The 14,853-nt window shown below is 67.7% G+C and overlaps 9 protein-coding genes across 9 annotated transcripts; 5 read left to right on the top strand and 4 right to left on the bottom strand.

Moving 5' to 3' along the window:
• Window positions 1-1,007: 1,007 nt before the first annotated feature.
• Window positions 1,008-2,117, top strand: MICPUN_81420 (predicted protein; the record flags this gene model as incomplete). Its single annotated transcript, XM_002502580.1, has 1 exon — window positions 1,008-2,117. A coding segment is annotated over one exon (1,110 nt), but the record flags the coding sequence as incomplete, so codon positions are not given.
• Window positions 2,118-2,995: 878 nt separating this feature from the next.
• MICPUN_81388 (predicted protein) lies at window positions 2,996-4,099 on the top strand (the record flags this gene model as incomplete). The annotated part of the gene is made up of 1 exon (XM_002502579.1): window positions 2,996-4,099. One exon carries the CDS (start codon window positions 2,996-2,998, stop codon window positions 4,097-4,099), a length of 1,104 nt encoding a protein of 367 aa, XP_002502625.1.
• Window positions 4,100-4,202: 103 nt separating this feature from the next.
• On the bottom strand, window positions 4,203-5,450 carry MICPUN_58812 (predicted protein; the record flags this gene model as incomplete). Its single annotated transcript, XM_002502205.1, has 1 exon — window positions 4,203-5,450. One exon carries the CDS (start codon window positions 5,448-5,450, stop codon window positions 4,203-4,205), a length of 1,248 nt encoding a protein of 415 aa, XP_002502251.1.
• A 310-nt stretch (window positions 5,451-5,760) lies between these two features.
• MICPUN_58811 (predicted protein) lies at window positions 5,761-8,838 on the top strand (the record flags this gene model as incomplete). Its single annotated transcript, XM_002502578.1, has 1 exon — window positions 5,761-8,838. One exon carries the CDS (start codon window positions 5,761-5,763, stop codon window positions 8,836-8,838), a length of 3,078 nt encoding a protein of 1,025 aa, XP_002502624.1.
• Window positions 8,839-8,912: 74 nt separating this feature from the next.
• On the bottom strand, window positions 8,913-9,497 carry MICPUN_58810 (predicted protein; the record flags this gene model as incomplete). The annotated part of the gene is made up of 1 exon (XM_002502204.1): window positions 8,913-9,497. One exon carries the CDS (start codon window positions 9,495-9,497, stop codon window positions 8,913-8,915), a length of 585 nt encoding a protein of 194 aa, XP_002502250.1.
• Window positions 9,498-9,574: 77 nt separating this feature from the next.
• Window positions 9,575-11,068, bottom strand: MICPUN_100676 (predicted protein; the record flags this gene model as incomplete). The annotated part of the gene is made up of 1 exon (XM_002502203.1): window positions 9,575-11,068. One exon carries the CDS (start codon window positions 11,066-11,068, stop codon window positions 9,575-9,577), a length of 1,494 nt encoding a protein of 497 aa, XP_002502249.1.
• A 13-nt stretch (window positions 11,069-11,081) lies between these two features.
• MICPUN_108320 (predicted protein) lies at window positions 11,082-11,934 on the top strand. Its single transcript, XM_002502577.1, has one exon. It carries the CDS (start codon window positions 11,117-11,119, stop codon window positions 11,849-11,851), a length of 735 nt encoding a protein of 244 aa, XP_002502623.1. The 5' UTR covers window positions 11,082-11,116; the 3' UTR covers window positions 11,852-11,934.
• A 50-nt stretch (window positions 11,935-11,984) lies between these two features.
• MICPUN_100675 (predicted protein) lies at window positions 11,985-13,220 on the bottom strand (the record flags this gene model as incomplete). Its single annotated transcript, XM_002502202.1, has 1 exon — window positions 11,985-13,220. One exon carries the CDS (start codon window positions 13,218-13,220, stop codon window positions 11,985-11,987), a length of 1,236 nt encoding a protein of 411 aa, XP_002502248.1.
• A 267-nt stretch (window positions 13,221-13,487) lies between these two features.
• On the top strand, window positions 13,488-14,838 carry MICPUN_105622 (predicted protein). The gene is made up of 2 exons (XM_002502576.1): window positions 13,488-13,784; window positions 13,996-14,838. The coding sequence occupies exons 1-2, from the start codon at window positions 13,743-13,745 to the stop codon at window positions 14,716-14,718; spliced, it is 765 nt and encodes a 254-aa protein (XP_002502622.1). The 5' UTR covers window positions 13,488-13,742; the 3' UTR covers window positions 14,719-14,838.
• Window positions 14,839-14,853: the final 15 nt, after the last annotated feature.

The raw sequence follows: 14,853 nt of genomic DNA, 5'->3' as shown, positions 1-14,853 counted from the left end.
GTGCCCCGACGGCTGACGAGACGATGGCGGGGCGGCGCGTCCCCGCGCTCGCCTTCCTGGCGGCGTTCCTCGTCGCCTTCAACGTCTTCTCATCCCACGGCGCGGACCGCCCGTCACCCCGCCGCGCGCTCGGCGATCTCGGCACCGACGCGACGGCGCACGATGATGGATCGTCGCGCGGCTCCCTGACGGACGCGGTCGGGCACGTCGGCGGCCTCGGCGGGTGGACGCGCGAGCGCGGTGTCTTCGAGGAGCTCGCCGCGCGCGCGCGTCGCGACGGCCACCCGCTCGACTCGCGCGATCCCGACACAGCTGTCGTCGACGCGAGCGGCCGGCGACGGAAGCGGGTCGTGAAGCGGATCGTACGGAAAGTTCGACGCAAGGCTGACGGCACGACGGAGGTCATCTCGGAGAAGGAGGAGCATCCCACGGACGTCATCACCAACGCGCACAAAGCCTCCGAGGGAGGAGGACAGCGGGGGGAGGCGCGAACCGCGGATGCCGTCTCCGACGCGGATAAGGTGGCGCGCGCCCGATCGTCCGGTCTCAAGATCGAGACCCGACGCGTGGGAAACGTGCTCGAGCCCTTCGTACCCGCAATCGCCGCCGCCGACGACGCCACCGACGCCGCCGCCGACGCCGACGCCGACGCCGCGCCGCCGCCGAAGGAAACAAAGGCGTCCAAATCCTGGTTCGGATCGTCGCGGCGGAAACGGAAGAAGTCCGACCCGACGCCGACTGCGTCATCAGATTCGTCATCAGATTCGACGTGGGACTCGTACGCGAGTCGTAAGGAGCACACCGAGTACGGCGGCGACGTCGTGAAATGGGGAGAGACCAACATCAAGCGATCGCCGCGGGAGTGCCACGACGAGTGCGAGCTCCTGTCGGATAAGAAACACAACGGCGGGTGCAACGTGTGGGTGTACTGCCCGCTGGAGGGTGGATGCGGGACCCAGCCGTCTGGCGCGTGCTGGCTCAAGCGCCAGGGCCGGCCGGAGATTCCCACCGGCGTCAGCGACGAGACCAACCCTTGGATCAGCGGATCGATGGCGAAGCCCGCGGACGTTCGCGGCGAGCGCGGCGCGCACAAGAAGTTTCACGTGCTCGTCACCACGAACGCTAACGTATACCAGGCGTGGCAGGTTCGCGTCATGCACTACTGGTACGAGCGCATGAGGGAGAGGTGCGAGGATGAAGATCCCGACGGGTGCCAGATGGGTGGATTCACCAGGATCTTGCACGACAAGGCGGACGCGCTCGTTGACGAGATACCGACGTGCGTGGTGGACAGGTTGGATAACGAGATGGGGTTCGTGGTGCTGTCCAGGCCCAACGCGTTCAAGCAGTATTTTGAGAAGTGCGGCGACATCGAGGAGGACTACGTCCTGATGGCCGAGCCCGACCACCTCTACCTGCGGCCGCTGGCGAACCTCATGAACGGTCGAACCGCCGCGGCGTTTCCTTTCTTTTACATCAACCCCAAGGGCTTCCCCGAGCTGATTCGACGCTTCGCGGGCGAGCACCTGACGGACCAGGAGATTGAGGATATGGACCCCATCGGTTCGTCGCCGGTGTTCATTCACAAGGAGGACCTGCGCAGGGTGGCGCCCATATGGCACGACGTGACGCTGAAGATCAAGCAGGACAGGGAAGCGGACAAGGCGTGGGGGTGGGTCCTGGAGATGTACGGCTACACCATCGCGAGCAAGATTGCCGGCGTTCGCCACGATTTGCGCCCGGCGCTGATGGCGCAGCCGCCGTGGGATAAGGGCCTCGGCGAGTTCTTCATCCTGCACTTCACGTACGGCATGGACTACGACAAGAACGGGGTTTTCACCCCGGGGAAGATCGGCGCGTGGCGTTTCGACAAGCGCAGCTTCATGGCGGGCATACCGCCGAAGAACCTGGAGCCTCCCCCTCCCGGGTGCGACAACGAGCTCGTGAAGCGACTCATCGAGATGATGAACGAGGCGAGCGCGAACCTGCCCAACTGGGAGGACCCGCTGGGACGGGGCGCCGGCGCGGGACGACGGATGCTTCGGGCGGGGTGGCTGGAGGATCCCGGCGGCGGCGTCGGCCCGCCGCCGGAGCGGCCGCGGCCCAGCCCGGGGTGAATGATGAATCGGCGATGTAAGTTGCTTTGTTAACTCGTCACTTCCACATCGCGCATCCGAGTCCTACGGGTATCCTACACTTGCTGTCGTTCACCTTCTTACGATCCTTCATCGAGCGGCAGACGTCGGCGGTGGGATTGCGCGGACAGATCGCGCGTCTCACCGCGGCGTCGGGATCGTCGTCGACGTCGACAGCTGTGTCCACGCTCGGAGCGTACGCCCCCGCGGCGAGGAGGTCCGATCGCTCCGTCGCGCACGACGGGTCGTTCGCGCACTCCAGCGGCGTCGCCGTCACCGCCTTGGCCACGGCACCGGCGCCGCCGTCCAAACCCTGACCGCCCAAACCCCGACCGCCTCCTCCCGCCCCCACCTCGTCTCCCCCCGCGAGGGCCGTCGGCTGCGCGGCGACGAGGGCGATGGACGCGAGGGCTCCGACGAGCTTTGGCGCGGCCGTGATTCGCGCGGGGCGAGGGACGACGCCGCGGCGATCGACCGACGCCGTCGTGATGACGGGACGGAGCGAAGATGTCGACGCCATGTCTCGAGCGACGCAGGTTGGGGCGCGATTGAGCAGTGCCGGTCGAAGATTCGGTTCCGCTGACGAGAATATTCCGGGAGAGTCGCGGAGAGCCACAGGATTTCTTCGACACGCGCAGTCTCGCAGACGCCGCCCCATCCGAGCACGCATCCGCGCATCTCTGAGAAACGTCATGGCCGCCGTCGCACCCACCATTCGGGCGCCGTTCCTCGCGACGCCCCGCGGCGCCCGCGCCCTTTACCGCGGGAGCGCTCGCGCGCCCGCGAGATCCCGCCACCGCGGCCACGTCGCCGTCGCCGCCGACGCCACCGCCTCGGGATCTAGCGCGCTGGACACCCTCATGGGCGCCAAGATCATCGCCCCCGACGGCGGCGGCGACGACGCCGTCCGATCCAGCGTCCAGACCTACTACGGCGAGACCCTGCAGACGTCCGACGATCTCAAGACGTCCGCGTGCTGCACCCCGTACGACCTCCCGAAGCGAATCCGCGGCATCCTCTCGAACGTCCCCGACGAGGTCAAGGCCAAGTACTACGGGTGCGGATCCCCCACGCCGCAGGGTATCGACGGCCTCCGCGTGCTCGACCTCGGGTCCGGAAGCGGACGCGACTGCTACGTCGCCGCGGCGCTCGTCGGCGAGTCCGGACGCGTCACCGGCGTCGACATGACGGATGCGCAGCTGGACGTCGCGAAGAAGCACGCGAAGTCGTACTGCGTGGAGACTCTGGGATATAATTCGCCGAACATGGAGTTCAAGAAGGGCACGATCGAGGACCTCGCGGCGGCCGGGGTTGGGGACGAGAGCGTGGACCTCATCATCAGCAACTGCGTCGTCAACCTCTCTCCGGACAAGCCCGCGGTGCTCTCGGAGGCTTGGAGGGCGCTGGCGTCGGGGGGTGAATTTTATTTTTCCGACGTCTACTGCGATCGCAGGCTCCCGGAGGAGATCAGGTCGCACCCGGTGTTGCTGGGCGAGTGCCTCGGCGGGGCGATGTACGTCGAGGACTTCAAGCGGCTGTGCGTGGGAACCGGCTTCGCGGATCCGAGGGTTTTGGAAGGGCACGAGATTGAGGTGAGGGACGAGGAGCTCAAGGCGCTGCTCGGCGAGGCTAGGTTCTACTCCCTCACGTACCGGCTGTTCAAGCTCCCGGGCAGGCTGGAGAGCATATGCGAGGACTACGGACAGTACGTGGTGTACAAGGGAACCATCGACGGCCACCCGAACGCGTACTCGCTGGACGATCACCACAGGATCGAGAAGAACAAGCCGTTTCTCGTGTGCGGCAACACGGCTTCCATGCTCGGCGAGACTTGGCTCGGTGCGCACTTCGACGTGCACGGCGACAGGAGCACGCACTACGGGGCGTTCGACTGCGGCGGGCCGCCGGTGGCGATGCCCGGCGGCGACGGCGCGGGCGCCTGCGCTTCGGGAGCCTGCTGCTGAACGACGACGACTGACGACTTTTAGCGCATGAGATTTATTTTCAACGAACGAACGATTCTTTCGGGTCGCGTCTGCCGATGAGAGCGGAGCGCCGTCACCCGTATCAATATATTCCCCACGCGTCCACGACCTCGTACCCCGGCGGGGCGTCGATCGCCCCCGCGGGAAACCGCATCACCAGCGGGTCCACCCCCTGTACGTCCTCCTCGTCAAAGTCGGGTCCGGGCTCAAAGTCGTCCGCGAAAGGGTCGAGTCTCGCCGGCTCGGCGTTCGATCCGATCAGCAACGCGTCGCGAATCACGCCCCCCACGGACGCAAACATGAACCCCCTCACGGACGCGAAATCCCTCTCGATGCGATTCGCTCGCTCAAACGCCGTGCGTAGCGGCGACGCGACGTGAGGCATGACGGCGTCTTGAAGCTCCTCCATCAATGCTTTCATCCTCTCGAGGGGGGGTAGGTCCCATCCTCCCGTCGGCGGTGGTCCCGTCGGCGGTGGGAAGAGCACGCCATCCTTCAGCCATAACACGCAGTCCCTCGCGCCGTATCGCACCGCCGTCACGAGGCACGCCGCCTTGTTCATCTCGCACCCGTACGCGTGGAGCAATCTGAGGCAATCGAGCGCATTCCACGCCGCCGCGATCTCGCACGTGTCCGCGTCGGGCGCCGCCCCGCGACCGGCGCGAAGAGCCTCGGCCAGCGCGTGCGCGTCCCTCGCCGCGCACGCTTGGTTGCACGACAGCTGTGTCCGGCCCCCCGTCGCGTCGTCGCGCCCGAACGCCTCGTCCGAAGCGTCGGGTATAGGCGAAGCATTCGAAGCGTTCCTCGCGACGATCTCGGGGTGGCGTTCGCCGCACGCGCGCCTGTGCGTCGGCCAGTGGGCGTTTTGGCAGGAGGCGCCGCAGTAAGGGGTGTGGATGCCGAGTTTGTGGCACCCACCGCACCGCTTACGCGTCCGGGTCCCGCACGCCGCGCACGGTTCCTTCGTCCTCCGCGTCTTCTCCTTCTCGGTGGCGCGGCTGTTGCTCTTCTTCCGTTCGGTGAAGATGGGCGGGAAGAAGGCGTCGTTGGGGTCGTCCTTGACGAGCGCGACGCGGCGCCGTCTCGGCCTCGCGTCTTCGTTGTTAAGCGGGTCCGAGGCGCGATACATCGCCCGGGCCTGCGTCTCCGTGACCAGGCCGACGCGCGAGAGCATGGGCATTTCCTCTGCACGCCGCGCACGGAAGAAGTCGAAGAGCTGGTCAATGGGGGGGGCGTCCCCTGCCTCGAGCTCCGTCTCGTCGCCGTCCTCGTCGTTTTCGGAGGAGGACGTGTCGATGTCGTCGAAGCGGCTGTAGTCGATGGGCGCCATGGTCGTTGTGAGAGGCCGAGGCAAAGCGAAGGCCGCGTTTCTTTCCCTCGGAGAAGACGAAAAGACGGCAAATTCCTCTTGGTGCCATCGAAGGTTCACAGGCTAACAGGCGTTGAAAGCAGCGGGATCGAACCTGGAATCTCCGGTTTGATCGAAGGTTCACGGGCGTTGAAAGCCAGGGATCGAACCTGGAATCTCCGTTCCGTTTTTTTTCCCAATTCTACCAGAGCCTCTCGATGGCTGGCCCTCCCTTCCCTTCGCAGCTTCGCCACCAGCCAGCCATAGGTAGGGGGCGCGCCGTGTGTTAGACATGGCCGCCCGGGCGATAGGGAGCGGGTGGATGCCCGGACGCATCGGCGGGAGGGCCGGGTCCGGGGCGCGAGCGTCGGCGTCGGGCAGATCGCACGACCCGCGCGCCGCGGGCGTCGGCGGCGACCGTCGATCGTCGCGCGCGACCCGACGAGGCGGGCGCGCCGATGATGATTGCCGTTGCCGCCTCGGGAATGGGCCACGTCTCACGTCGGGCGCGAGGCTCGGCCCGGCGCCCCGCGCGGCGGGCCGGCCGGACGCCAACGCCGGGGCCCGGGATGACGACGACGGCGCGCGGAAGAGACGGGGCGATCGGCACGTCGCCAACGTGACGGGGAACGATCGCGCGCGCGTCGCGTCGTCCCCTCCCGCGCGGCCGGCGGTGGGCGAGCCGACCGGGCGCGCGGGCGGGGATGATAAGATTTCGGGCACCCCGCGCGGCGCCGGCGGGACCCCCGCGGCGGGGCCCACGACCGCCACGGAGCTCCGGCGGGAGGCCAGCGCCATCCTCCGCGCGCTCTCCGCCGCGCGAGCCGCCCCGGGAGGGCTGCGCGCCACCCTGGGCGACGAACCCGCCCTCATCTCGCGGCTCCTCGACGCGCTGTGCGCCGCCGGGATGCTCTACCAGGCGAACGCCCTGTTCCGCGAGGCGCTCGACGCGAACGTCGTCGCGTCGCCGATCGCGGTGGAGTCGCTCGTGAGGCACGGCGTGAGGGCCGGCAGGGCCGCGGAGGTGGCGCTCGCCTTCGACGCGTACGTTCGCGCGGGGGGGCAACCCACCCTTCGAACCTTCACCGACCTCATCACCGCGCTCTCCAAGCGCGAGCTCCGCCGACGAAGCCGCGGTGATCTCGGGGTGGACGACGCGATGACAAAAACAAAAACCGATGGAACCACCAACGACGGGAACGGGAATCGAACCCCCGACGCCGTCGACCTGTGGCAAACGCTCCTGGCGTCCGACAAACTCACCCCAGACGCGCAGGCGTACACCGCCGCTGTGGGCGCGTACATGGCGCACGGGTCGCCCGATCGAGCCGACGCGTTGGTCCGGGAGATGAACCGCCGCGGCATCGCCGCCAAAGCCGGCGCCAGGCTGTACAACGTCCTCATCGCCGCCGCGGGACGCGCGGGGGACGTCGACGGGATACGAACCGCCGAGCGCGCCATGAGGGACGCCAACGTACGTCCCAATTCCGCCACGCACGGCGCTCGAGTCGCCGCGTACGCTCGATGCGGCGATTTGAGTTCCGCGGAACGGGCGTTACGGAGCGGCATGGGGGACAGGCCAGCCGCGCGGCCGACGGTGCACGCGTACACCGCGCTGGTGCAGGGTTTGGCGCGCGTCGGCAGAGTCGACGACGCTTTGGGTTGGATCCGGAGAATGTCCGACGAAGGCGGCGTATCGCCAAACGCGCACACGTACTCGACGATAGTGGACGGTTTGGTGCGGGTCGGGGACGTGGCACGGGCGGAGGCGTTGGTGGAGACGATGCGTGTAAACGGGGTGGAGCCCACGGCGGTGACGTACAACACCCTGCTCAAGTCGTGCGTCTTTGGAGCAGATTCGCAGGGAAAGCACACTTTGGGGGGAAATACGGATGGTGGGGCGGGCGACTTCTCTGTTGGGGTTCTCGACGGCGATGCCGACGCGGCGGCCAAGCCGGACGGTACCGCGGATCAGCATGCGAACTTGGAGCGCGCGAGACGCGTGTTGGAGTCGATGCGCGCCGCTGGTATCGAAACCACCGTCGTCACCTACAACACCCTCATCGACGCGTGCGTTAAAAACGGCGAACCCACCGAGGCGGCGATGGGCGTCCTCTCCGCGCTCGTCGCCGCGGGGCACAGGCCGGACGTCGTCACGTACACCACCCTGCTCAAGCACTTCGGCGAGAAAGGGGACGTGGCGGCGGCGAGGTGGCTCATGGGCGAGATGCGAAGCGATCCGGGGACGTCACCGGATGCCACCGCGATTAACTGCCTGGTGGACGCGCTGTGTCGAAGGGGTTTGTTCGCCGAGGCGCACCGCGAGGTGGCGGCGATGGTCGCCGACGGGCTCGCGCCGGATCTGAACACGTACGGCGCGTTCATGGACGGGTTCGCGAGGGTGGGCGACGTCCACGGCGCGAGGGCGCTCTACGACGCGATGACGGGTCGGTCATCGAACGTCTGGATCGTCGACGACGCGGCTGGTGGATCTTTCGCGGGATCTTCGAAGATATCTTCGAAGATGGCCGGCGCCGGCGTGGAGGTGAAGACGCCGCCGGACGCGCGCGTGCGGCTGGCGCTTGTCACCGCGTGCGCCCGCGCGGGCCTCGCCAAAGCCGACGCGCTGGAGGTGTTAGCCGCCGTCGAGGCTGACGTCGAGGCGTCAAACGCGTCGCAGGCGGAGGTTGACGAGCTCCAGGCGCGGTTCAGGCGCGAGCTGGCGGCGAGCCGGGTGACGGACGGGCGCACCGTCGCGAGGAGGGTGGGCGGGGCAGGGAGGGGGGCGCGCGTCCCGAGGCGCGTCGGCGGGGATGATGGAGAAGGCGGCGCTCGAACGAAGGCGGCGGATCCGAGGGCGGGTTGCCCGATTCCGTCGTCGTGGGGCCCGCAGCCGCGGTCCTCCCAATCCCCGTCCCCGTCCTCCTCCTCCTCCCCGCCGTCGTCGTCGACGACGGTACCGACGCCGTACCGACGCGTCGACGCCGTCGCGGACGACACCGACGAGTGGTCCCGGGGCTTGGAGATGTGGAAACACTGGCTCGGGCTGCCCAGCCGCTACTACGACGGCGTCGGCGAAGCTCCTTCCGACGCGACGCCGCCGACGGATCCATCCGCGACGGCGACCCCCGCGAACGGCGCCGCACGTGACGCCCCCCAAAACCAACCTTCAATCGAGAAGCAGCGGTACACCAAGGCGGATATCGCGGAGGCTGTGCGTGTGCTCCGCGCGGCTGCGTCGAAGAGGTACCCGGACGATCCCGACAGGGCGCTCGAGGCGGCGCTCGAGGCGGCGAACGACGGCGACGCGTTGAGCCGGGTGCTGCGGGACGACGACGACTTGGCCGCCGGGGACGTGGACAGCGCGTGAGGGTGACGACGCACGTGTCGTGTGTCGTTGACTGACTAAGATTAAGAGTTTTCAGAACATCGTGAGGAGTCATCTCATCGCGGGTTGTCGTTTGTCGCCTTTGCGTTGACGATGCGCGAGAGGTCAAACTTTTCTTCGCGCGCCATCCTTTGCGCCAGCTCCTCCTTGAGCGCGGCCGATCGTCGCTCGCCCTGGGTGGGCCCGCGCGCCTCCCGCCTCGCCGCCGCCTCCGCCAGGAACTCCTCCTCGCGTCGCACCCGCTTGCGTCCGCACATCTCCCAGTTGCCGAAGGCGTTTTGGACGAGTTGCGGTCTCTTGGCGTCCGAGTCGGAATCTTCCGAATCGCCCTCGCGCTCGTCGCGCCTCTTCCCTCTGGTCCCCTCGCCTTCGTCGTCCTTCGCCGCCGCGCTCGCCTCTGCCTCCTCCCCCCTCCGCCTTCTCGCGTCCTCGTCCATCGCCGCCACGACGCCGCCGTAGCTCCGCCGCACGAGGTCCTCGTACGTGACCTCCCGCACCCGTCGCGGCTCGGGCGCGGCGAGATCCGCGCGAGATCCTCCGCGCGATCCGTCGCCGCGGTCCCCGTCGTCGTCTTCGTCGGAGCTCGTCGCGGACGCGTCGGAGGGGAGGTCCCCGAGGACGTCCCAGGTCTTGTCCGGCATCTCGGACGCGACGACGCAACCTCTCTATGAGTCTCCGTCTACAAGTCTTCTGTTATATTCAGCCAAACCGCTCGTCTCTATCGCCCAACCGGGATCACCGGAGAGATCATCCCTCCCCACTCGCCACGACGACGGACCCCCCTCGCCACGACGACGGGCGGCGGCTTCGAATCTGACGTCAGCATCACCCCCAGCATCTCGTCCGCCGCCTTCTCCACCGCGACGACGTCGAAACCGAGCTCGCGCCACCACCCGCCGTCTCCTCGCATCCGCCGAGCCCAATCGCGCTCATCGTCCACCCCGCCCCCGCGTAGATAGACGGCGCTCGCGCATCGCAGCGCCCCCGCCGCCATCTCCCCCACGCGCACCCGCAGCAACATCGTCGTCCGGAAGCACGCGTCCGTGAGCGCGCTCGTCGCGAGCTGCGCGCACCCCGGCGGGACACCCGCGACGGCGCACAGGTTCAGTAGGATCCGGTGCGGCTGCGGAATGTCGAGGCGGTGCTCAATCGCGGCGAGCACCTCAGCCTCCAGCTCCAGCACGATCTCCTTGACGCGGTAGTACGGCTCGCCCGTCAGGCACTTCAACGTCCCGGTCGACGTCGCGTCGTCGTCGTCGTAATCGCGGACGACGCGATCGGTATCGTCGGCGAGCGCTTGACGAGCGCCGATCGTCTCGCCGTCGCCAATTTTTTTGCCCATCGTCCCGGCCCCCCGTCCCGCGTCCCCGTCCCCGTCCCCGTCCGTTCCCCCGGTGAGCCGAGCGGTTTTCGCCGCCTGCCGCCCGCCCCGGACGCGCATGGCCCGGTCGTACGGCGTGGCGCGACGCTGGTCCGCGAGGCGCACGTGAAGGTTCGGGAAGAACCAGCCGCCGAGCGCATCCGGCTTCGACGACGATTTCGACGAAACCGAGTGATCGATCGGGACGGGGGGAAGGACCCTCAGGAGCTCCACGACGTCGCCCCGCCACGGGTACAACACCCTGTGCGTGACGTTGACGATGTCGCTGATGCGTCGGTGAACCTCCTCGAGCTTGCTCGCGACGTACAGGCACGTCGGGACGACGAACTGCGCGGAGCACTCATCGTGCGCGTTGCGCTGGTAGAATCGGAGGAGGATGGTGAGCGCGGCGACGGTGGGCGGGAGCGGGAGCCGGAGCCTGCGCGCGACGACGCGGAGGAGCTCGCACGCTTGTTCGCGACATCGGGTCTCGGCGGCGACGGACATCCCCGCGAGCCGCGACGGGGACCCGTCGCGCAGGCGGTCCTCGCTGAGCGTCGGCAGATCCTCCTCCACCGTGGACGTCCATCCTCCACCGTGGACGTCGACGCGCGCCCCATCGGACTTACCCGCCGCGCGCACGTCCGGGAAGCTTCGAGACGCGATGCGGCCGTGCGGGTCGCGACGATCCCCTCCGGACGCGGGCGTCGGCACCCCGGGCGTCCGCGACATCATCCCGTCGGAGCGCCGACGGGTGTGCGCACGGAGGTATCGAAGCGTGACCTGCAGCGGCGCAAGGCTGCCGCGAGACGGGATTGTCCCGTCAGGTGCTGACGCGACCTGCGGACGCATTGTTCCAAGAGCTTCGCCGCGTGCGGCCGACCCGAGGTTTCGTCGGCCATGTTCCTCGGCGGCGGCGGGGATATCCTTGACGAGTTCCGGCGGATGGAGCGCGCCATGACCCGCGCGCTCGAGCCCCCGAGCGGCGCCGGCCGCGGCCCGCTCGCGCGAACCCAGACGACGACGCGAGCAAACAACGGCGATTCTCGTCGTTCCCAGTCCGAGGTGCGGTTCAGCAGCAGCAGCTACGCGTACAGCTACCGCGGACCCGGCGGTCCCGACGGCGCGCCGGCGCACTTCGAGTACACCGCCCAGTCACGGGGCGTCGCGGGCCCGCGCGTCGAGACGGTCACCGAGACCAAGAGGTCCTACAAGGACAGCACCGGGCGCGAGAGGCACGGGGTCTCGAGGACGGTGGGCGACCGAGGGCGGCGCGTCACGCGCGAGCGCGACGGCGTCTCGGGCGAGGAGAGATGCGAGGACAGGCTGCTGGCGACGGAGGACGGCGACGCGTTCGATCGGGACTGGGCCGCGGCGGCGGCGGCGTCCGAACTCCACGACGAGCGACGCTTCCCATCCTTAAACGCGTTCGGGGCTGATGAGTTTCATTCGCCGCGAACGATCCATCCAGGCGGACGTCCAGGAACGCGGGAGGAGCCTCCGCGTCTTCACGCGAGCTTCCGCGAAGAGCCTGACGTGAACAGGCGGCGCGTCGCGTCCGCCGCGAGGGAAACCCACGCGGTTCGCACCCGAAGACTCGCGGAGGAAGCCAGACGCATGGCGAGCCGACGATGAGCCGAGAGCGAGCGACGAACCGTTACGGTGATGAGGGTCGTACGATACCCCGCTAATAATAAATAAGATTCGACTATAGCTCTAGCTAGTAGCAGTCGCGTGTCCTACGTCTCGCCTATGTCGTACAACGACGTCAGTCCCGCACCGGGTAGTCCGGCACCGGCACCTTTCGATAGCTGGCCCTTCGCGCGACTGGCGCAAAGTTTGGCGATTTTTGCCACGACCGGTCCACGCCGTTGCTGCTCACGTCCCCTATGTGCTCCGCCAAGTTGGGCACCAGACACCGGTTGTAACGCCGCAGCGTGTCCCTTCCGAAGTCGTCCACGAGCCAGTCCACCGGGTTTGCCCAGAAGTTCTCGCGCACGTGCGTCCCGAGCGTCCTCGCATCCTCCCACTGGTACACGATGGCCTTGGAGTAGCAGTTGAAGCACCTGTGCCACAGGGGCTTATCGTCCGCGTCCCACAGCGAGACACCGAGGACGTCGTCCGGGGGTTCGACCGGCAGGTCACCCAACACCGACATGACGTTCTCGGCGAGCACGACGTCGTCCTCGATGAACCCGACCCTGACGCCGCAGCGGTGAGGGCCGTCGTCTGAGGGGGCCGCGAATAAACTTAAATCTTTCGCGCCGGATCCATTCGATCCATGCGCCGCCCCCGATTGGACGCAGCCCTTCCCCACACCCGCGCCGGCGAAGTGCGCGAAGAGCACGGACCACGACCAGTGCCAGTTCTCCCTCGCGAACCACTTCGGGTTGCCGTGCCTCTTCAGGGGCGGCCGCCACTTCTCCTCGGGCCACGGCGGCGGCCTGACGTACATGATCGGCCGAATGTCACCCGTCGCGCCTCGGCCGTCGCCGTCGCCCACGCCGTGCGCCGCGCCGATGATCCGCTCCGCCTGGTCGCTCGACGCGTTGTCTCCCTGCACGTAGATGACGGGAAGCGTCGGCGTTTGCGCCAGCGTGGTGTCCAAGTGCGCGGCGAAGTAGGTCTTGCCCTTGTGTCGTCCCCGTCCCTTGCGCGGCACCGTCGTCACGACGAAGGCGACGTCCGCGTGGGACGCGGCGAGGGCTTCGCGGAAGGTGGCGACGTCGCACGCGTTTATGTGCACGCTGTACGCGTCCGCGTGGGCGCCGCGGGCGTCCACCGCGGCGACCGCGCCGGACAGGCGGCGGTACACCGAGTCCCTCTCGTTCCACCACACCCCCGTGCACCTCGTCGTGGCCGCGCACGCCGATCGCGCGTCTTGAAGGGACGGCGCGGGCTGCCACCAGAGGTCGATGTGCGCCGTGCGGGGCGCGGGGGAGGACGTCGCGGCGGCCGCCCAGACGCATCCGAGGGTGGCGAGGATGTCCGCGGGGCTGACCATCGCTGACCTCGCCGCCCGGCGCGACCGTCGCTGTGCGTAGCGCTGGTTCCGAGACGCACTTAAACACCCCTTCGGGCGCGAGGCGTCGTATTTATGGTTAGCGAACTGACAGTTGGGCAGTAACAGTTTTATTTCCATTTCGGTTGGCGGTGACTCGCACACGTTGAGCGGATGATGAAAAACACCTTCATGGCGACGATGGACAATCGAGATCTTGGAGGAGCCCGGGATATCTCCACGATTTTGGTCGCATCTCACACCTTGGAGGAGTCGCGGGCTGACACTCGGCGACGACGTTCGCATCGCAACGACGCGAACGACAGGTTTCGCTCGACACTCGCGCGGCGTAGCACGCGAAACCCCCACGGCGGCGGGTTTAGGGATAGTAAGGGAGCGCTAAGCCCTCGGCGGTTGGCGACAAAAACCTCGCGTGCGCGTGCGTGAGAAGAGGCGAGGCCGGAGCGGTACCCCCCACGAAGGCTAGCGGGGAGTTCGGGATACACACGGGATAGGAAACGAAACATGGCGACCCTGGAGAACGTGAACGGGCTGAACCCCCAGCAGGTGCGCCCGAACCCACGCGACTCGCCCTCGTCTCGACCCCGGCCGCCTCCGCGCCCGACCCCCAGCCCCGCTAGGCGAAAAAGGAGATACCGCGCCCTATCCACAGTTGCGGCTCGATCTTTGCGCTTTTTCGCCCCCGACCCCACGCGCCAGGCGCGACGTCTCGACCTCGATCGCTCACCTCGGTCCATCGTCCTTCCTTCGAGCTCAGGTTCCCGCGCTGGTCATGCGGTCCGTGGAGAACGCGCGATCCGCGCTGGACGACGGCGACTTCGAGCGGGCCATCAAGATGATGAACAGCACCGACCAGCTGTGCTCCAAAGTCGTCGCCCCGCCGACGGTGCACGGCCTCGCGATGCGCGTGCTGTCCGACGCTTACGTGAAGAAAGGCGAGCTGGAGTCGGCGAAGGCGGCGCTGGAGAAGGGCCTGGCGCTGTGCAAGCCTCACGACGGCCGAGCGGGCATGCCCCCGTTCATGAGAGCCGACCTCAACGGGCGGATGGGCGACTTGCTCATGGCGCTCGGAGAGATTCATCGAACGGAGGGTGACGCGAAGGGGGCGTGCCGGCGGATGCGGCAGGCGATCGAGAGGTTCCACGTGCTGGGCCAGAACGAGTTCGTCGCGGCGACGCACAATCGCATCGCGCTCACCCTGATCGAGCAGGGCAAGCACAAGCTGGCGATGGACGAGATCACGGAAGCCGAGAAGATGGGCGCCGGCAACGAGCACGAGGCTGCCATCCTGAGCACCACCTTCTCTTACAAGGGCAAGTGCCTGGAGGCTGGCGGGGACGTGACGGGCGCGAGGGAGGCTTTCACGAAGGCGCTGAGCTACGGCATGGCGTGTGGGAACGAGGGCGTGGTGCAGGAGGCCGAGGCTTTCCTCGGCCAGACGCAGGACCAGAGCACGGTCGACCAAGATGCGTTCCTCTAGGGGTGGGCTCGCCATCTTTCGGCGGCGCGCGCACAGCCCCTCGCCTCGTGCTCATAACACCACCACACGTTATTAAAACCGATTAGCCGCAATGTCAATGCATCAGAGTTGTTCATCGATAATAAGCGAGGATTA

Source organism: Micromonas commoda, chromosome 5 (assembly GCF_000090985.2).
Source record: "Micromonas commoda chromosome 5, complete sequence".
Taxonomy (NCBI): Eukaryota; Viridiplantae; Chlorophyta; class Mamiellophyceae; order Mamiellales; family Mamiellaceae; genus Micromonas; species Micromonas commoda.
This window is presented reverse-complemented; position numbering and strand designations above follow the sequence as displayed.

Bases quoted from the DNA above. Each gene is read 5' to 3' on its own strand.
- MICPUN_105622 (XM_002502576.1), top strand. From the start codon at position 13,743: ATGGCGACCCTGGAGAACGTGAACGGGCTGAACCCCCAGCAG. The intron at 13,785-13,995 runs GTGCGCCCGAAC...CTTCGAGCTCAG, and splicing joins ACGGGCTGAACCCCCAGCAG to GTTCCCGCGCTGGTCATGCG.
- MICPUN_108320 (XM_002502577.1), top strand. From the start codon at position 11,117: ATGTTCCTCGGCGGCGGCGGGGATATCCTTGACGAGTTCCGGCGGATG.